At 26.4% G+C, this 22,671-nt stretch overlaps 1 protein-coding gene and 1 long non-coding RNA gene across 6 annotated transcripts; one reads left to right on the top strand and one right to left on the bottom strand.

Moving 5' to 3' along the window:
• Window positions 1-1,552: 1,552 nt before the first annotated feature.
• On the bottom strand, window positions 1,553-21,185 carry LOC149060398 (sentrin-specific protease 1-like). 5 transcript variants are annotated; one of them, XM_089217565.1, is made up of 5 exons: window positions 21,044-21,185; window positions 20,309-20,356; window positions 5,761-5,804; window positions 5,622-5,689; window positions 1,553-2,481 (listed from the first exon to the last, which is right to left on the bottom strand). In XM_089217565.1, the coding sequence occupies exons 4-5, from the start codon at window positions 5,629-5,631 to the stop codon at window positions 1,847-1,849; spliced, it is 645 nt and encodes a 214-aa protein (XP_089073691.1). In that variant the 5' UTR covers window positions 5,632-5,689; window positions 5,761-5,804; window positions 20,309-20,356; window positions 21,044-21,185; the 3' UTR covers window positions 1,553-1,846. The 5 variants fall into 5 exon arrangements, 4 of the variants coding, with proteins under 4 accessions (XP_089073691.1, XP_089073692.1, XP_089073693.1 ...); XM_089217566.1 differs by lacking the exon at window positions 5,761-5,804; XM_089217567.1 differs by lacking the exons at window positions 20,309-20,356; window positions 21,044-21,185 and adding an exon at window positions 6,300-7,187.
• On the top strand, window positions 8,172-21,494 carry LOC149060397 (uncharacterized). Its single transcript, XR_016189806.1, has 3 exons — window positions 8,172-8,233; window positions 13,155-13,264; window positions 20,823-21,494. It is a non-coding gene; the product is annotated as an uncharacterized LOC149060397 (long non-coding RNA).
• Window positions 21,495-22,671: the final 1,177 nt, after the last annotated feature.

The following is a 22,671-nucleotide window of genomic DNA, read 5'->3' as shown; positions in this document are numbered from 1 at the left end:
TAGAAATTTAGTAACACGGGACAAAAAACACGGTAGTTGCGACCTCCTAAGTTCCAAATTCAACCTCAAAAATCCCCCATTGAAAGTTGTGAACTTTTTTTGCAATCGTTCAAAACAATTTTGTATTGTCGCATGAAAATAAGACTAAAAATATGAATTTTTTAAAATTAACTAATAATAGTAATGGGATACAAACGGTTTTTAAGGAGTTTATCAAAGAGTATTATCTTACAGTTTAAGGATTAAGTAGCACCTGACAGTGATAGATTTAATGCAGGGACTCACAAACTGTAGTATGATTTACCCTTAGGGTACTCAACATTTTGGTTACTTGGGGTAACTCAAAAGAGGATGGTTAAGGTTTAAATTTTAAAATGTATGTATGTCTTTAAATTTTTTTATATATTTTAGTTTAGTAACTGTGAAAAAGGGGTACTCAATAAAATAAAATGGTAAAAACAGGTACAGTGTTCATTAAAGTTTGAGAATTCCTGATTTAACGTACAAAATAATATTTTAATGTATCTAAAGAAGAATTTTGTATTTATTTGTTCATTATAAGTATAAAATTAATGTTATTCTAATATAGGTTAAAAAAAAATTAAAATGTGTGTGCCATTAATTGTTAAATAATTAGTCCATGAAACCAATACTTAATGATAAGTAGTTATCTAAAAGAAACATATTTGTTAAATTATTTAATTGGTATGAGGTTAATGTAAAATAACCAACTTTTTTTTTTCATGTTGTACTTTTATTACTCATATATACTTTATTCACAATAACGGCGGTACCAAACAGTCGACTTGTGCTCATGTACGCGGCTTCATTTCAAAGCACTGGTGTACTGTGGATCAATTGGGTAGGGGAAGTGTTTGACAATATCGAAGACGAAAAATTGTCTCTGCCCACATAGCAAATTGAAAATATAACCTTCTACAGGTTTTTTGTAAAATATTTAATTGAAAATATTGTTGTATTATTTTCAAAATATTTGATCACCATATATTTGAAATGAAATGTAACTAAAATATTTTAAAAACGTATTTGCAAAATATTATAATTCAATTTTTCCTAAAATAACTTCAAAATATTTGATCACCATATATTTGAAATGAAATGTAACTAAAACATTTTAAAAACGTTATGTATCAAATACCATAGTACCAAAGGCCATAATTATATATAGGCCTGTTATAATATTTTAATTTTTTATAAAATATATCGACATGTATAAAAATTAAAACCAAAATAAACGAGTTTATAAGTCGTAATAATAATATGACTATTATAATATTATGCCTGTTATTGCTCTTGTTTTGAATAGAGTATAGTTGTAAATATGATCAAATTAATTTTAAGAATGACTTTTAAATACGTAAACAAAGATTTCTTTGTTGATATATCCAAGAATTTTCTACATTCTCAATAGATTTTTTTTTATGCTATTTAATTCCTAAAGTACTTAACCAAATATTAATTTATGGATATATTCCATAATATCTGTAATTCTTATGTTTATATAACTAATAATTATATATGTATACAAATATAATCAGTCAATTTATCTTTATTTAACAATCATACTTTTTACAAATATCAATATAATATATAATTTACTATTCTTACTATTATTATATTACTTATTAGTTATTACTAAAACAATTATTATTTACATAATTTTACATAATTAAAACAAAAAACACTAATATTATTTTTACAAATAAAAAAAAATAATAATTAATAAATTAACAAAAATAATAAAAATAATGATAAAATAATAATAAATAATACAAATAAAAGATACATACTACTTAAAATTAAATATTTATTTTTATTTTTTACATCAATTTTTAATACACATTCTTGCTATAAACTCATCGATTTCAGACGAAGTTAGATTCACATCAAATAGTTCATCCAATTTTAGTTCATACAAAATTAACTGCCTGAATAACATCATGTGACTTTGATTGAAGTTAAATGGTGCACCTCTAGCCAGGTATTCCGCAAACATGCAAACAAAGACTCCACAATCTATCCTATTCTTTTGATTGGGACAGTCTGCCTCTATGAGTTCCCATTGATTTATGTCAAGAATTAATTTCAATTTATCCGAATATTCTTGCGATAAATATTCCCGCATTACATTCATATACTCAGTTGAATTTACTGACCCTTGTATACTATCGTAAAATGATATTTTTTTTTTATCTACATCAACATGAAGGAGAACCCAATGGCGACATTTGCCTTTCACAATGTTAATGGGTACCAACAGTTGAGATTTCGCAAAAATATTAACTTTCTTTGTCCAGCGCTCAACACCATCAAAACCTTTATTTAAGTATTTGACAAAAAAAAATGTATCGAATGCATAGATATTTGGATTGCGCTTCACTATCAGTTTCATGTAATTGTTAATGACTTTATCATTGAGATAGAAGTTGGTAATATCAATCATTGTGCTTGGTTCATTAACTGAAATCATAAAATATAATTGTTAATTACACAATTGAGTTGTTTTTATTTTTAAATTTTTTTAAAACTAATGGCGTTAAGTACTAACAGCTAAAAATTAGGTACATAATATTTATAAATCATGACGTGAGCTCAAACTAATTTTTGATTTTCTATTCAAGTACTAAACAAACATGGAATAAGGATTATGCCATTTAGTGACTGTTACTCAATAAGCCAAGTCTCTCTAAAATAATAAACATTAGAATAGAAAATGCTAATAACTGTTATGTAAAAAATCTGTTTTTTACTGTAGAACGATTTCCATACATTAAGAACTGTCCAAATGTCACCGTATGGAAATTTGAGTTTTCAAATATAAAAATAGTTCTAAAGCATACTAAACAGACCCCTCAACAATAGGTACCTAATAATCCGTTACAGTTTCAAGGTAACTTGGTTATAAACTTACAATTGACATTTCTAACTTTTAACAATATTACATTACCTAATTTGCCAATGACATCATAACAACATAGTTTAAATTTTAGGTTGTAATTTTTTACTATAGATTCATGAAACATGTTTTTATATTATATGCTTAAATAGCTGATCCCCGTACACTTTGTTGCCTGTTAAAAATACCAACTCTATATTATTCAAATCGGTGTTTAGTTCATCATTTAATATCCAGCATACCAAGTGATGTTCAAAACTTCCCATGACCAATTCCCGAGGACTTACCATAGCTTAATATACATTAAAGATTTTTAGCATAGTCATTTAAAATTTTAAAATACAGGACTAAAAGTATATTCAATCATAATATTTATAGCATTTTCAGTTTAGTAATGGTGATACAATTTTTAATTGGTACCCAAAAACAAATTGTTAATTTCTAATTCAATTATTCATCCATATTAAATTGTATAGCTAATAGCAATCATATAAAAACCAAAAATATATTTAATATTATTATTGTTATATTTATTATTTATATAAAAATCTCAAATTTTCAATAAAAAAATTAAGGGCCACTGATAAATTATTATAGGCTACAGATTCATGAGACTGTGTAGTTTTCTGATGGTAAAAAAATTTTAAAGACAGTTAAATAGATCCAGAAATTAAACCATTCGAGCGAATAATTTTTCTTTTTTATATCATATAACTCTTTTAACCCCTGGACGGGTCAAATTCTGAAAAATCCTGTCTTAATGGGTGTCTATATCACAAAAGAAAACTATTGTCCAAATTTCATACTCACAGCTTCAGCGTTTCTGGCTATGCGATGATGAATTATTCAGGACAAGTAATTTTATATATATATAGATGTTCTAGCTCAAAGATTACCAATTAGATTTTTGGAGGACCAAATTAAGTTTGGAATATTTACATTTTTATAATATGAAATATTTAATATTAAATAACTTTAGAAAAATGGTTGGCAACTGCAGGTGGACCACGGTCCAAATCCTGATTGTGGAAGGCAGACATCTAGACTGTAAACATATCTTACAATTTTATTTTGTTCATTTCACTATAATAAAAATATAACCTAACCTAACCGTTTTACAAATGTACAACATGGAAACTTTAAGTTCAAAATAATATGTTTTACTCTGTAATTTCTAAAATTTACCTCATATACAATTAAAGACAATTATATTATCTAGGGCGTCTATGAGTATTTTTATTGATATTTTTAATTTTAAGTAAATTATTACCATTATAAACAGTTTTTATTTTGTAAATTTTAAATCAATCATAACTTACTTAAAAATAATATAAATAGTAAAATAGGAATACACCACCTATAAGCAACATCTGTACACGCATTTGAATTATACTCATAATTCATACTCTTAAGTCTTAGATTGCTGAATTTGATGTACATTTTGTATTCAAAAGTATAAAAATGTTAAAATAATACAAATTAATGTAAATATTTATTTTTAATTTTTAACACAATTTCCAAATATTAAATAGAATAAAATAAATATTAATAATATCATTAAATAAAATAAATAGGTAGTAGTATTTATATAGTATACGAATAAAATTAATCGTATTTTAATATCAGATATTTCTAGTGTACTTATATTAATACATTATATTATACTTTGAATTTTAAAATTATGATATACCTAATAATGATACCTAATGAAAACTTTAAACAAATATTATTTATTTTTCTTGAAAAATCTTCAAACTATCTATTAATTATCAATCTTTCATTAATCATACATGTATATATGTAAAAACATATATGTATTATGTTCTTGAGGATCATATGGATTTAAATATACACTTATAATAATTACTATGTATACATTAATCAGGCACATGCCTTTTTTTAACGTTCATAATCGCGTGGCGGTCTATTAGACCATATTTTTAAATATGCATAACATATGTAAAGAAAGTTCATTTTTTTTAATTCAATGATATAATTGGTTATTATACGATAAATAAATATGAATAAAAATGTAATAATATAAAAATAGTACAAATAAATAATACAAAATTCTTGACTTTAAAATTTATAAAACTACTATTTATACTACTAAATTTATCAATTATCATAAATATTGAATAAAAATAATTAAATACTTTTTTGTTTAAATGCACTTTAAGTCCATAGTTACTCCATTTTACATTATTTTTTAACTAATTTTAAATTTTGTGTTCTCTATTTATATTTATATTAGAGTAAAACCTTGACAAGAAGGAATCCCTTTGGACTTTCAATATTTCTGTCTAAAGGAATTTCTGGCTTGACAAGGGCTCACATTCATTATGTATTTAAATTTTGAATTGGGACCAATAAAATTGTTCTCGTATTATTAGGGTTTTAAGCTTAGATAATACATAAACTTAAACTTAATTTTTTTATTTTTTAGAGCTCATAAAATTTCAAACTTAATTTACACTATTTTTAACAGCCAACTTTCTCAATGATTTTATTGGAAACAATGTCATCGTGTCAGCTGGGCTTGGTTTATTTGTCTATTTTAGATTTTATAATTACATTTTATTAAATTAAAAAGGGATAGGTAGGTGAATTTATGAATTTCGACGAGAAGAGTATTCACATTGACCACAATACCTTCAAAAAAATTATAATTAAATAAATATAAAACCAATTATAAAATGAATACCTTCAGCCATGATAAATTATGGAAATGGTGGTTGGTGGTAACTTAGTGTTGAACTATAAACAGCAGACCTAAAAACAACAACATAAATCAGGCAAAAGTTTTATGATACATTAATAATTGATAAAAAAAATAAACTTACAATTTGTTAAATTATTGTCTTGTTGTAACCAGGCATCAAATTTTCTGTGAAAAATGTTTATAAATTAGTTATTATTTCAAAAAATTTACATTTTCAATTTTTTTATGCATCTGAAATTCTGAAGTATTCTAAATGAGTGTTATGTATTAAATGATAATACTTTTAAACATGAAATTCATTAATGTACTATAAATTATCTTTTTAAATGGAATTTGAATATTTTGACTCGATTTGAGAAATTTTCAATTTTTTTTTCTTATGAATATGAATACAATTATTCTCGTTAGTTTAAAATACTTGAAAATGCAATACAAAGTTCCTTGTAAGTAGTTCATACTATAACCAAAAAAATCTAAAAATTATAAGTTTATATACAGTTTTTTTTTATAGAAATTTAAATATATTTTATGATCAAATTGACACAAAATTAGATATATAAGTTATTTTTTGTGGTTACTATAAAAATAATAGTTTATGATTTAACCACTATTTAATTGCAACAACCACACTCTGTCTCATATTATAATATAAGGGTTAACCTTGGACGGTAACCGATGATTTTCCTACGGTTTGGTCAGATCACTCCTTTTAATAAAATCGGTTTTCATTATCAGCTTTTGTTTTCGTCGATTTATAGCGGCTAAAAATTTGCTCCATCATGTATTCATGTTAACCTTTGAAAAATGAATAATAAATCGGATGTTAAATTTATAAAGTGAAGCTCCTGTGAGCTGTGGCATTCAGCAAGAAAAATATTTAACTAATATAAATCGTTGTTAAAAAAAATAAAATATGATACTTAAACAACTACCTATCTTAATATATTAAACGTTCACATCCACCACCGAGCGCCACCCGTATTATAATATATATTATATAATAATGATTATGTTTCTTAATATAAATATATAATATATATAACTTATTTTCATTAACTTTTTACTTGTCGATGGTCAAGCCTGGATGAGATTATTTAACAGGTGTTACACTGCTGCTAGATTATAATGTATTGTAAATTGTAAATAGTCACACGACAAATTTAGAAATCGTCATCGTAATCATAGAAATAACAAAGATAAACCTGAAATCCGAATCTCAGAGAAATATGAAAGATTTTCTTAAAGAAAAATTACATACGTGTTTACAAATTTATCTTAACGTTTATTTTAAATTTTTAAAATAGCCGACTTTTTGTGGCTAATAAAGGGTGCAATTTTTTTTTAAAACCAATTTTCATAACGTTTTGTCCACTGATATAGAAGTTAATTAACAATAAATACGAAAATAACATTAAATAAAATTCCGAACAAAATGGTAGCATTGCTATTAGATATATTTCCGCTGCATTATGGTAGGTATTAAAAAACATGTGATACATTCTATTAAATTAGTCATACTGAATACAAGTTATAATTTGTAATTATAAAATCATATAATTTTAATTATAACTGTTAGGTTAGGTTATTATTATTTAAAAATATAATATTGTTACAATAGAATAATGATTTTTTCTCATGAATAATTGCTTCTTGGATGATTCGTATTTTCCCTCCAGATGAAAATATCTAGTAATATGCCATATATATTATACATATATAGATATTTTTTTAAACATTTGTTTATAAACGAGTCGATAAAATACTGCAAACATTTTTTGGGGAAATTAAAGCTAGTAAATTAATATATCCATCGATGTTTGCGATTTTTCGGTTACGCGCATGAACAATTTGAATGTATGGATTCACTACCATTGCTATGCACAAATATGTGTGCATGCCAAAAAATTCTTCAAGTGAGCTATGTAATTTTTGTCTTGTCAATTTAAAAGTTTATAGCTGAAACATCAAGTGATGAGAGTTAAAATTGAATAGTAATAAGTACATAAATGTGCTGATAATTATCAATGTTTTGAATTTAAGTGGAATTACGATTAGGTATTGACTGTCAATTGTCATTTACCAGTTTGTAGCATCGAAAAATAATATGTATTTATTTCTATGTATGTGCCATGAAAATTAATTTATTGAAAGATCAAAATAAATGCGTCGTCAAGTAAGGTAGGTTGGGAACCACTGAACTAGAACGTTATGCGCATGCGTAAAAACAAAAAATTGTAAAATATGGGGGTTGTTGTTGAGCTACGAGATTCGGTAAGCAACGCTTCTCAGACAATTGACGATAATATTTATGTATTATTTCATTTATAGTAGGTATCGTTGTAGTCGAGTACTGCGTTATCGGGTCATCGACCGCAGCAAATTCGTTAAGGTGTAGGTTGTTTTTAATCAACGTTTTATTCATTTCTTGTGTGGTTTTGTCTAAATACAATAAATTAATGTAATTCATGAGTCGTCAACAATAACTTGGGAATCTAATTGCAAAAGACGTTAACTTTGATCAAAGAATATACAAGAGATTATTAGGAGTCTGGACTTAGACAAAAACACGCGACATTTTCAAGAAGAGAAATTCGGTAAGTTTGTTTTGCGCATGCGTAAAAATGAAAAAATGAAGAATATAGGTATGTTTCAAAATTTAAATAATAACGCGAGGTAGGCAATTAAATGAAGTTGTATTGACTTATACCGAAGTCTGACAGTCTGAGTATGATACTGATCGGTATATCATGTACCCGATATACCACAATATGTATAATTTTTCAAATGCTTAATATTAATACTTATCGTATATAATTCATTCAATTCCAATTTTTTGCTTGAAAATCCCGGATAAAACACGAAGATCTTGATGTGCGACGTACACTGCAAATGCGTATTAGAATGTTTTAAATTTACAACAATTGTTATTATAACTCTATTTTAGTGCAACCTCTGACTCTATATAATAGCATGACCATATCACCCACCCACTCCATGTTCGGATGCTCTGTCTATTAGTGAAATATCTATGACTACTGTTCTACTTTTAAATCATTATTATGGCTACCAGTTGTAATCATAGTTACTACCAGTGTCAGCCTGGTACTTGTAGGGCCCCGGATGCATTTATTCAGAAGGGCCCCCAAACATTTCATTAAATAAAAATGATAAAAAATGCTTATAAGTAGTGAAATATTATATTTTTAGTAATATCGGGGCCCCTCGACACAAATACGGTCTGGGGCCCTGGATGCGTTCGCGGCCTAGGTCAGGCCTACACTGGTTACTACGCCTATGCGAGACATAATACATGACGAATGATATTCGGCAGTGATTCCCAAACTTTTTTTCCTTTGCGACACTATTATCAGCAAGGAAATGACACTGTGAATGAACCAAAACGGTTGACCATGTCCAGATTATGGGGCATTAAAGGGACGTTGTTACACCGACATTTTCTGTTGAACTCCGTTGGTTTAAAAATTATAGTTACGCACTTTAAAACAGGGACAGCAAATCTCAGTGGAACTCTCTTCTTTAAGAGGATTCTTAAACATGACGCAGTAGACGTTTCCGTTACTCAAGTAAACAAATTTAACGTTCAGTGGTTTTTATTGTTTTTGATTCATCTGATCAAGTATTGCATCTATATTGTTTTGTATTATTAGCTGCTTCATTCGCGATACATTTAACATACTTAAAATATATTGTTTGAAAATATGTTTTAAATTATTCACAAGATAATTCAAATATATGCACAATATATAATTCGGAATTATTTACGACCATCACGTAAGTCACGTGTTTTACCATATACAATCAAAATAAAGAATTTCTCTACAGCCTCAACACATATTATTTTAATCGTGTTTGAATCAAAAATCAGTAATTTTCGAAAAATATTAAAACCTCGCCTTGTAAACTGAAATTAAGAAGACGCTACACCCGCGCCCGCATGTGTTGTCTCCGTTTACAAATGTAAAACATTGCGATATCTGTTTTGCACGGGAAAGAACCACTCAAGTTGTAATGCAAACTAAACAACCAAATTTTCACATTATATTAGTACATCACTATAGTGGAGAATATCTTCAGTGCTACGTTGTTTTTATTTTTTCGATATTAGAATTAAAAACAAGTTATTCAAGTTTGAAAAACTCAAAAATAACAATTAGTACCTATATTAGATACACAGATTTATATTATAATAATACTTATTCTTATATACAATTAAAAGTAGACCTTCACCAAATATTATAATTGAACAGCTTTTATTGAATATATAAGTAAAAATATATAAGCAAAATATCTGCAGAGTTTAATTTACTCCATAAAAATGGGGTACATGATGTTAAATATTCATGCTAAAAGTCAGATAAAATGATTTTCTCAAAACCCTTAAATCCCTTTTGTTCTTATTTTTTATAACATGAATAACTAATTATTTATCATTGGATAAAGATAATTTTATGAAAGTTTAATAGCTATACTTAATGAAACAAAGAAAATCAGCTTTGCAAAGTTCAGTAATAAAAATTATGTGTAGCTTCTTGGCGCAAACCAACTTTTAATTTAAATTCAAAGGTGAACAAAGATGTGAAGCAAAATGTTTTTTTTTTTTTTGTAAATCAAAGGAAGTAATCTGAAAGTGACTATTTTTTTAACTACAAATGTAATTTTTGATTAATGGTACACCCTCCTTCTGGAATTTATTATGGATAGAAACATTAGAAACTATATCACAAATTCCTAAATCTTTTATGTAAATAGCACATTGAAAACCACTGACGTCTAGTACAATGATTGAAAAAAAAAAAATTTGGATCACAAAATTATAAAAGCTTATGTTTATAAGACAATAAAAAATGTATTGAATCGTAGATTCTCTTTTGAAAAGAATTATTTAGACACCAAGATAATAACAGATTTAATTATGTAAAGAGCGAGAACCAGCCAACAAAAATGTAACTAATTGAATTGGATAATAAGCCTAAAAATGTTTTTATTATTTATAATTTTAATTATTTTATCATAATACTATATAGTATGATTGAACAACATTACCTATTATATGGAAAATATTTCTATTTCAGTAAAGTTATCACTACCTACTTATTTTGGCAAGCTAATATAGGAATATAATTGAATATAACTATGGCAGGGCATTTATGAGTTAAAAATAAAAATAATTTAAAAATTAAGTTAATTTTAACCCTTACTAATTTGTCATTTTAATTACTTAACTAATTTAACTTAATTGCATTTACATTCATTTAAAATCAAATCAAATTAATTTTATTATGATTCCCAATGAAGTTTATGTTGATGTTTCATGCTCAGAAAAATATTCTGTTTATTGGTTTATAGTTTAAAGTAAAAATTTAAGTATATAAAGTATAGAAAATATTATGGGGAAAAAATTACCAATTAAGATATTTACGAAGAATTTATTATAAATAAACTGATAGATCAGAACTAATAAATCATATTAATTAGACAGCTATTATTGTACTAATAATAATACCTTCATTATTCACCATAAGACCATAAACCATAATGTTGTAATACCTATTTACTACTCATTAATAATTATTTGCTATTATTACATTAATGTTACCATAAATTATACAAAATATTATACCTACAAATATATTTTTTATTTATTTTCATTTAAAATTGTATGTCATATACAGTATGGAAAATTAGTCTTTTCGCTTTTTTAGGGTTTTGCTTTAATTAGGTTCTTTGCAATAGAATAGCCTGAATGCAAACTCCTTATCATTTTTTCAGACAGTATGTTGTGTTGTAAGCTTATTGTATACAGAAAGTTATGAACAGAATTTTTATTGATGTTTAAAGCTGTATCTGTAACTTTATTTCTCCTGAAGCCGAATTCGTTATTGAAAATTTTGTATGTTTCCAAGAAGTTATAAGGTGTATAAGGTCATTTCTAAAGCTTTGGATAGACTAATTGCAAATGCAATTGGTCGATAATTAATTGTTCAATAGTTTATACTTTAAATGTGTGAAGGAAAACATAAGTGGTTAGAGCTAAGTCAAAGATATATTGTAATCATATAAGAATATTAATATTTATTGCTCTTAAAATCGTGTTTGATAGTCCGCCTATTGAATGAACATGTTAGTATAATATTGATAATATAATTTCAACAGTTGTAATAGGATTTGGGAATATATTTTTACTAAACCTAACCTAACCACTTAAAATGACTATTTGAAATGAGAAATTAAATTTGTTAGTATAGGTAATCGGGTTTTTATTATATTAATTGTAATGTTATTTAAAATTAGTTGTATATTTAACATTATACTGTAACCGATAAAATCATGTGATTTAAAATTAATAAATGCTAAACAATTTAGAATAGTTTAAGGAAATTAAGATTACATGTCACTATTCTAAATAAAGATGATACAATCTAATACGTTTGTTAATTAATATTGTACAAAGAAGAATATAAAATTAATATAATTATTATATTGTATTGTATTACCTAAATTTAATTAATCTTAATATACTGTCAATATACACCATTTATCAAGTAAACGATACAATGATAGGTATCAAAAACCATCATAATATTATATTAAGTAAATAGTGATGAATAAGAACCACTAGCTTAACATAGACATATTGAACAGAGGCTTTGTGAAAATATAAATATTTAAATCATAGTATAACAATTTGAAATGTTCACCATAATATATATTATTGTAGTGCACATAAGACAATAATACATATCAAAACAAAAAGAAAACTTTATAAAAAGGTGAAAACAGATATCAAATACTTGTAGCAAGTTAATTAATATTATTAAAAAATTAAACTGTACTTAAGTAATACTATTATTTTAAAATTTAAAATCTTAATTTTTGACAAATTCTTTCAAATTCAAATGACGTGGTATGTAGTCGTGATTGTGATTTGAATAAAAAATAATTAGTTTAAAAGATTAACCACTTGAGCGCTCGTTGTAATTGTTACTAACAACACACTGTGGTATAAACTACAAAGATATTGTAAATTATAAAAAAGAAAGAGTGCATAGACAGCTGATAGAGTCAGAGATATGGACTGCGCTTTCTCTCCCTCAAACACAAAAGGCAATTCTACCATTTAGTGAGAGAGACAGGCTCATACCGAAGGGTATCATGGATTAAAAAATATTACATTAATTCTTCCAAACTCTGTTCTATTATATTAAAATTATGATTATTTTTATATGGAAGAATAATATTACATACGTCGTTTGTTCCATGTTACCCTGTAGTACATATTTTTTCTCTAATACAATATCCATACTCTAAATATTGAGAGTCGAGATCGCACACCAATCAGCTTTGATTTACGAAAGTTTAATGACACAACAGTCGTGTTCAAACTGGCAATATATTGTCCAATTCAGCAATTCGACTATATACTTAACCATTTTAACACAAATTTTACCACCTTTAAGTTAATAAATTAATTTTTAAAATTCTAATGCTTTATAGCCGAACAAATGATTTCCTTCAACAGTCATCAACAACTACAAGTGACGGGGCGATGTATTTCGAATGCATTGATTAAGGTACTCCAAATAAAGAATGGGTTAAAACACGTGGTAAGTGAACCAATTTTCGAATAAAGTATTTATTAGTATTTAATCAGCTACATATTATTAGTAGTAATAATTCCATCACTGAGGAAATATTAATTTCGTGTTCTGTGTGCAAAATTTATTTGAAGTCCTCAAAATAATAAAGTAATTTTTATGTTTTAAGTTGAGCAACGATTGTATCGATTTTATTAATATGATGTGTTTTTGTGTATGTGAGTGTGATAAATAGTCTACATAACACATTCAGGTTAGAGGATGGTTTCTAGACAGAAAATGGGATTTAGATGGTACTTTTAATGAGTGTCACTTAAAATTGTTCAAGTGATAAAAATATTTAACTAAAAATAAGATGTAGGTAACTGAATAACAAACAACCATAAATACTTTAAACGATTTTTTCTTCCTAAAATGTCAGTAAAAAAAAAATTTCCGCTGTATTTGAAAGTTGCAAACCCGTCATTGGATCGCTGCAAACTTCCCACCATTGGTATTGAGTGAGCGTCGTCCTCACCTCATTGTTTTTTCATAATTCTTTATTGTGTGATTATTAATTAACATAGAACATCAAAACCAGCACAGAGTAGCTTCTTATATTTTATTTGTTTAGAAAACACTGTTTTATCATTTAAATATATTATAAATATTTCAAGCAACAAAAAAGGAAACTATGTCAATATAAGACTTTTCATAAAAATACACTCATAATATCATTCAATAAATACATAAAATATATAAATTGAGATATATTATTATTCATCTAAGCAGGTGGTATGTACCAGTGGCCGTCAACCAGATACTGATAAATATTTAAGTTACAAAATTATAATTATATTTGGAAATGTGTCGATTGATGGTATTAATAGTATTAAGAACTTGAACAATAAATAAATATTCTCAAAATATTAACTAAGTGAGCACTGTGCTCATCACGATAACAGTGATGGGTTTTAATTAAATTTTTTATAAACATTCAAACTAAGACTTTTGATTAAAATCTTTCAAATCGTAACAATTCCCAAATTATTTTGCAGTAGGGAATTCATAAAAATTTCTTTTTAATCCTAAAATTTGAACTTTTATTATAAGATTTGTCATTACTTTTTCTACTTTTATCAACAATTTTTTTTTATAAAAGTCACACATATACTTATAGGTGAAATAACAAGTTTTTAAATTTTTTATTTGTTTTAATAAAAACAAATTTTAATCAGAAATACTTGACAATTTTACCAATAATTTATTTTATCTTTTTATATACAATATAAGCAGTACCATATAATAGATATTAAAAAAAAATTTTAGTTGTATTCTAAATAAGTCAAAATAAATTTATTCTATTTAATCAGATAAGCTAGGAAATTCAACACAAAATTCTTAATTGTGTTTCTAACAGTAAAAATATTAAAAATACATGGGAATACATTGTTTTCAAATTCAAACATTGTTAAAATCACAGAAAATTGAAATTATTTTGTAGTTAAAAGTTTATAAAATATTCAATATTTATAGGTAAGGATTTTAAATTGTATACAAGGTCACTCATAACAAGCCTATACTGAAAACAAAATACTAATATCATGTATATAATTTATATGTATATATATAATTTTTTTTTTTGAAATCAAGATATATTTGATAAAACTTAGATACGTAAATAATGAATAACGTTTATAGTTATTTTGTTGTAATTTAAAAAAAACTTATTTTTGGGTACTTAAAACTTAAAATCAAAGTATGTTATTATATCTTGGGGCCCTTAATAAAGTCAGCATTATACACCCAAATTGGGTAATAATAAATATTTCTGTGCTTAAGTGAATAAAAGATTTAAATATTTATCACACTCTTTATGGGTTTTGAATAACAATTTATAAAATATAGGTAACATTTTAGTGTTTTTGAGATACAATATTGAACATAAATACTTCAAATGCATTATGATAAACTAATTATGCCAAACTATGAATGACTACTGCATCCAGGATATATGTTTAAACTTTATAATATACGATTACACATTACATAACTTATTGTTAGATGCTTTGATTTACATCTGATAGTTGAATTCTTAAAATGTGGGGGGGATGATGATGGGGGCCCGACATGTATACAATGTCTAAGTTTATTTTAAGCGCCACCGATTTATAGTAGTACTTAAAGAAAAAAAAAAAGATATATATATGTATAATGCGTAAATATAGTATTAAAAATATTTTAAATGAGGTATTGAGTTTACTTTGTAGATTTATCAAACAATGATACTTTTAATGTTAACTGTATTAGTATAAGTATTAATGCTTATACAAAATTATAACTTTTTCATTTAATTAACAAACAAATTGCCTCTACCAAATGATATTTAGTGTTTTCACTTCAATTATGAAAAAAAGCCACAAAATAATATCAATAATATAATAAATTATACATAAAAGATTTAATTTACAGACAACAGCATTTAATCATAGTCATAGGCGCAAATCACCAAAAAACATTAGGGGGGCTTAAGCACCAAAAATTTTTGAGGAAACAGACCAAACTCGTGAGGGGCTTCGTCCCTCACACACTCCAATAGTACTATGCTATATATTATATAAATAAAAATATAAAATAAAAATCAAACAAACACAACTAAACATTTTATTATTATTATTTATTTATTAAAAATGTAAAGGCAATGTGCGCTTATTTTCAGCAAACTTATTTAAAATTATGTCTTTATCAATGACTAGATCGCTCTCTAAAAATTATTTTAATCCTATTTTATGGAATTACTCACTGCGGGTCTAATTAAATAAAACTATATACCTGTAGTGTCGTGTTGCGGTCGGTCTGCGTAGATTATAGATACTCCGAATTTTATTATTTACAAACCTATATGTTTAACAATTTATTATTTCCCGTTAATATCATAATTTCACAATTATTATGATATTATATAATATGTTTTATACGTCATTGCAGTTTAATATATCCAGACGTAAACTCGACATATTATATTATAAATAATTAAATAAATATAAAGCTGTTTTTGAATTTTTAATAAATGTAATTATTTTGAAAATGTGATGGTAATAGTACTATAAGTTATAATCATGGGATTCGGGGTGCTAGCATTAAAATTCAGGGTGCTAAGCACCCTTAGCACCCCTGCGATTTGCGCCTATGATCATAGTACTAACATGCCATTTAATAACATTAAGCAATCTGAATTTGTAAAATTTATCAATCAACTAAGATCTGATTACAAATAACTTAATATCTATAATATTAAAAATATTTTGTATACTTAGTATTACACAACTTAATACTACTAGTTAGTTTCTAACACCCGAATGTAAATAATACATTATATTTCTGATAAACTGACAGTTCACAAAGTTTATTGTATTGATACATATTTTTAACTAATGTTTAGAATATATTTATAATTTAAACACATAAGTGCATACATATTTTTTGTAGAGCTTAAACATTCAGTGATATTATTAGATATGAGTGCAATGAAAATTCTTAAACTTATTAATACACAATTTAGAAAGTTAAATATTGAACAAATATTTTAGAAATAATCAAAAAATAGAAGCCAAATATATTATAAACATACACTGGTAAAATATTTATCTTATCTGATTTGCATTGGAACACTTCTCTGATCGCCTACACTATAAAGAAAATGAGCATATCTTAAGTTCAGTGAGCACAACCCTGGAGATATTGACACTACTGTAGTCTATAGTAATTATAAAAATTATTATATTTATCTCATTAAATTAAATACAAAAAAAATCTTGCATTTTGAGTGAGGCTATTGATGTCCAGAATGAATTTTTAGATTTTTTACCAAGAAGTGAGATTCAAAAGCTTAATAGTGATAAGACTGTCAAGGCTATTACACCAGATCTTTGTAAAACATTTAAATCCTAAATACAATGGCTTTCCGAACAAGAATCCAATTTAATGTTTCAGTATCTCTACCGTTTACAGCAAAATAAGGCTGAGCACAGGCAAACACATTTTGACCCCTAATTTTTCATACTGAAAATTACAAACTTATTATGCATAAAATATATTTTTGATTTTAATTATAGATAAATACTTATGTTACATAGCATATTACATTCATATTCCACAAATTCATATAATGACGTATGACTTGTTGATAGAATTTTTTTTTTAAAGTTTGAAGTTAATAGTTATCCTAATCTTTTTTAAACTCAAGTTATATGTGTAGTGATTAGAATATGATTATGTGATAACGATTTGTAGCACCTAAAAATACTTTGTTACGCATCAAAATGTAGTTAATCTTCCTTTGGAAACATCTACGTTATGAAGATTAGATATAAGGAGACCAAACTCCTAAATACACCCATTTATAAAGTGACCTAACAAACAGCACATGGGTTTCTGCCACCAGTATTATGCCATTCGATAGGAGTGCTACATTCTACAATAATTAAGGCATGTAATGTAATAGGGTTTATGTGCATTTTTCGAATTAAACTTGATTTATTATGGTCAGGATCAGATCTAAAACATAATTACAGGAGTAAGGGGCTTTTGGTTAAAATTGGTTTCAATAATAAAAATAAAATATATAATATGATAATTAGCTATTGAACACATGGACATGGATAATTCATACACACAATTATTTATTATTCATCAAAATATTAAATTTAAAAATAGACAACGTATACAATCATAAGGATTTAGATAATTTTTAAAATTATTTAAATACAATAATTATACATAAAACTATAATATCTAATTTATATTTATATTTTATATTTTTGTAACTAAACTTTATAAATAGTTAAAGATTGTTTTATACTTTGTACCAGGGTTTAATATTGGTTATGTTCTAGTTGTAAAACAACAAAAAACAATTGGATTAAAAAATAAGTTTATTTAAAGCTCCCAAAGTAAACAAAACAAAATATCTTAACCCTATTTATGAATAATCACATAATAAATATAAAAAATATAACATTTAAAGTTACCAACATACAAATTGGCTCAACAGTTACAAATAAATCAACAACAACAAACAACAAGCCAATGTATGAGACAAGAGCTAAAATAAACAAAGGAGAAAAAAAATGAACAACGAGCAAACCAGTACTTAATAGATATAAAATACATATTATAACTAATAGAGTTGCTGTAAACCTAACGAGATAAACAGAGAAAAGAAAAAAGTAACAAACGTTTTAAGTGAATTTAAATGAAATTAAGAATCCAACATTTTCGAAAAACTTCAATATCATAATAATATTGGGTCTTGAGAAGGAATTAAGGATAATTGTATGATCTTTATACTTATGTAAAGAGCAAAGTAAATTTGATCGGGAACTAGTGAGGGATGTGCAATTGGCGAGAATGTGCGAGAAGTCACAAATTATTTCCTCTGTTTGACGAGTGCATAAAGAAAATATAACATTAAAAGATCTTAATTTCTGGAGAATTAAATGTTGACACAATTTTTCCAATAACTTCAAACTTATGGACACAGCATCTATATCATTTTGTTAGTTGTGAAAAAAGAATATGGAATCAACAAAAGTATTGTACTCATTTTATTGTAAGTCATTCAAAAAAAAAAAAAAAATACCAAGTATAGTAGAAAATTATTAAAACAAGTGAATGTGTTATTTTCATAGATACGTAACATGTTTCACTTATCATTAATCTTTAGCCTTGTAGTCATTATAGAATATTTTGAATTTGAAAATTTTTTATAGCAAACCCCTTTAGAATTTTATATTTAGGTATACCTTAATATGAATGAATCATAATTTATAAGAATTCGAAAAGTCAAAAATAATGAAAATTTATGGTAAAGTACATATCATATGTGACAAAACGTAGCCCTCTAATCAAACAACAAGTTCCCGGTGGCTGAATAAACATGTGACTTTTGTCGAGCAATAGTTTATATGCAGAGTTTAGTCTCTTTATCTCTAATCTTCATGATCTGTGTAACGTTGTAAAACATAATATATAATGATATGGAAACTCATAATATGACTTATTAATTTAAGTTATTTTTATTTTTTTCAATATTTAAATAGCCAACAGTATATTTCAAAATAATAAAAATAAATTTTAATACAATATGCATCATCAAATATTTATTATAAATGTAGGTACTTAACTTTGATTTAATTAAAAATAAATAGTTATTTTTATGTTATTCATTAAAATCAGTTGTTATATAAATAAAAAAAAAACATTGATAGTTATTTTTGTGAAATATATATGACTATATAACTCAGATCAAACTATGTTAGTACTACTCTTGTACATATATTTTCTGAGTAATATCGCTGAATATTTTGCATGATCGCGTTCCTCTTGTTATATATTTTCATGATAAAATTCATTAATTTATTAATATAGATTGTAAATAAAAACTTTTAATTTAAAAAAAATCAAGTTAATAAAAATTAAATTTAAAGTCAAGTTAAAAAGTTAAAAACATATATAACTTTATCATTTTAACTCGTTTAAGCTCAGGCTTAGTTGCACATATATTTATAAAAAATGATTAAAGTATTTAAATAAAAAGTTAAAATTAATATGTTTCGTCAAATTTTAAAAATTAACTACCTTTTTTTGATTTTTATCGCTGCAATGTCATCACTTATGTCATAATATCATCAACAGCCCAATATGTTACAGTCAACGCTCTTAACTAATAAAAAATGTAAACAATCTAATACTAAGTAGTTTGTTGCGGCCTACTTTTTTATTATTATTATTTTGAGTCTCGGATATATTCTTTAATTTACATTAAGATATGTTTCTAAGCAGTAACTGAAGTACAAGGTTAATAAATATGAGTTTAAAACATGTTTTAAATATCTAATTAAAACAATTCATTTTAACATCATAAATTTACTCTTAGGTATATGAGACAGAGTGTAGTAGGTTTATACTATATTATATTTCAGGTCCCACAAGACCCGAGGAAAGCATTTTTGCAAATCAATAGATAAAATTATTTTTGAAGCGCTTATTGCTTTAGAATACTTGGCCGCTTACCTTCCAATTTTCACCAAATTCTCTCCACAACAGCAGATTTCTGATAATCTAGAACCAAGAGAAAATTATTGAAAACATCAACTTTTTCATGAAAAATATTAGATAGGTATTAAAATAATAATTAATTTATATTGTCGATGCCGATGTCACGGATGTCTACTCGGACAACCCTCATTCTGGTCTGCATCACATCGCTCATACAAAAAACCGTTCTCACGAACTCATGTCACGTGTTTAGTGGGAAGCCGGGATGGGGGGTTACCTCAAGAATATTTTATTCGAAAACTACACGGTCGAAACGTATTTCATCCGCAAAGCGATCCGACTTGATTTAACATTATCGTCAATATTGACATCGGGTTGAACGCATTTCGGACCATTGCGTCTGCCGTCCGACCTTTTGACATACCTATCCTAACCTGTACATGACTTATGTACGTCAAAATAATCGTAATTCCTGCGAAACCCATACGAAATGTTTTCTGGTGTATAAAAATATTATTGTGTTTTTCAGATTATAAACGTGGATAATAGGACATTTTCGACGGACGTTTCAAGCCGGTTCGAAAAAATGAGATGCGACTCACACCAACCCAAACGAGACTCGGCGTCCATGTTGGATGTACGGACCCGATGATGTTATAATATATCGATGGACATGAAACGACAAATAAACATCGTACTACGGCGTATCGACGTTACCGATGTCTCGTGCTGTTGGTTTTAATTACATACCGAATATAAGGCGATCCTCAAACTCCTCTTCTAAAAACTAGTGGGTATAAAACAAATTCTTCGGGAACAGCGTCTCGACACTTACAATGTATTCACTGCTCTGGCGGGAAGTGATCAAAAATGGCGACAGTTCAGCGTAAACAACTGGTAGACGACTCTACAACGCAGCGGCACGGGGCGCCCGTGTGGCCGGATGACTCTAATTTGGAGATTCTGATTGGTTGACGACCGATATTCTATTCGTGTCCAACGTTATATTCACTGATGAAACGTTTCAAACCCCTATGGAGGTAAACGTACTATAGTGGAGGTACAAAATTGTAACACAATGTATTGTTAATTGTTATACCTTGGACCCACTGCAGTCAAACAACGACTAAAGATTCTGGTAAAATTATCGTTTATCTACGGTTGTTCTATTTTTACAATAAAACACCTACCCATCCATTAACCACCTTATTACAACAATTAGGTAATCCGTATATTATTTTAATATGCATAACTGTCTACCAAAACATTATTTTATATGATATTAAGCAACAATTATGTTGGTTAAAACAGAGTCCTGAAACGATGAATTCTTAAATTTAATGATGAAGCATGACCACGACGACTCGATTTTTTATTTGACAGGGATTACCTACAACAATTTTAGAAACAAATAAAGAATTAAAAGAATTACGAAAAAAAGTATCAGCAAAGCATCATTCTCTCCCAGCTCCGGCCCACGAGCGACGCAAACAAAACCCATTTACACAAAATCGTTTGGTTTTTTTGTCAATGTTTTTTAGTAATTTTAGTGTAAAATAGAATAGTTAAAATATCATATATATAATCATATATTTTTATGGTATGACATGTCAGACAAATCTAAATTACATGTCAAAACAATTATTTGAACAGGGTAATTTAAATTTACAAAACTAATATTTTACTTTGATAGCCAAATTAAATATAAAACCGATATGACATACCCTCAAAAATATTATTCTCCACATAATATTTTTTAATATGTGATTTTATTCAAAGATTACCTACTCAGAAATCATAAGAATGAGTTTTATCCATGATGCGCGTGGGTGTGAGAAAGTAAACAAATATTGTGCTGTAATACTTTTAAAATACCTTTGTAGTAGGAACCTACATCAAAAACAAAAGTAAGTATATTAAAAAATCATTCAGCACAGAACAGAATTATTTAAATACTTTCACTTAAATATTTAACAACACTGAATATAGGTAACAGGCACCACCGTGTGCTAGGTGGCGGTGTTATTTTGCTAACGATAAGTTTAAAGATAGCATTTTATGGCATTTAAAATTGCATAAATATGCTCCCTTAAATATCGTTAAAAATGTACAAAAAAATCAAAATTAAATATGAAGAAGAAAACCAGACATATATTAACTATTGGATAAGTTGTGTACTAATTATTATATATAGGTTGAAGGCCCCTACTTGTTAGTAAAATATCACTTACCTACTTAATATTATTATAATAAATTACTTAAATTTTGAAATATCGTTCTACGGTAATTGCAGCCGTCAATAAAATGACAAAGAATCCGATCGAAATCATCAAATGAATAATAGTTTAAAATTGCAGGTATATCTAGTGCAAAAATAT

Source organism: Diuraphis noxia, unplaced genomic scaffold (assembly GCF_037042655.1).
Source record: "Diuraphis noxia isolate RWA-SAM2 unplaced genomic scaffold, SU_Dnox_SAM2 contig0001, whole genome shotgun sequence".
NCBI lineage: Eukaryota > Metazoa > Arthropoda > Insecta > Hemiptera > Aphididae > Diuraphis > Diuraphis noxia.
The sequence above is the reverse complement of the archived record's forward strand: the minus strand, read 5'-3'. Positions and strand labels throughout refer to the sequence as shown.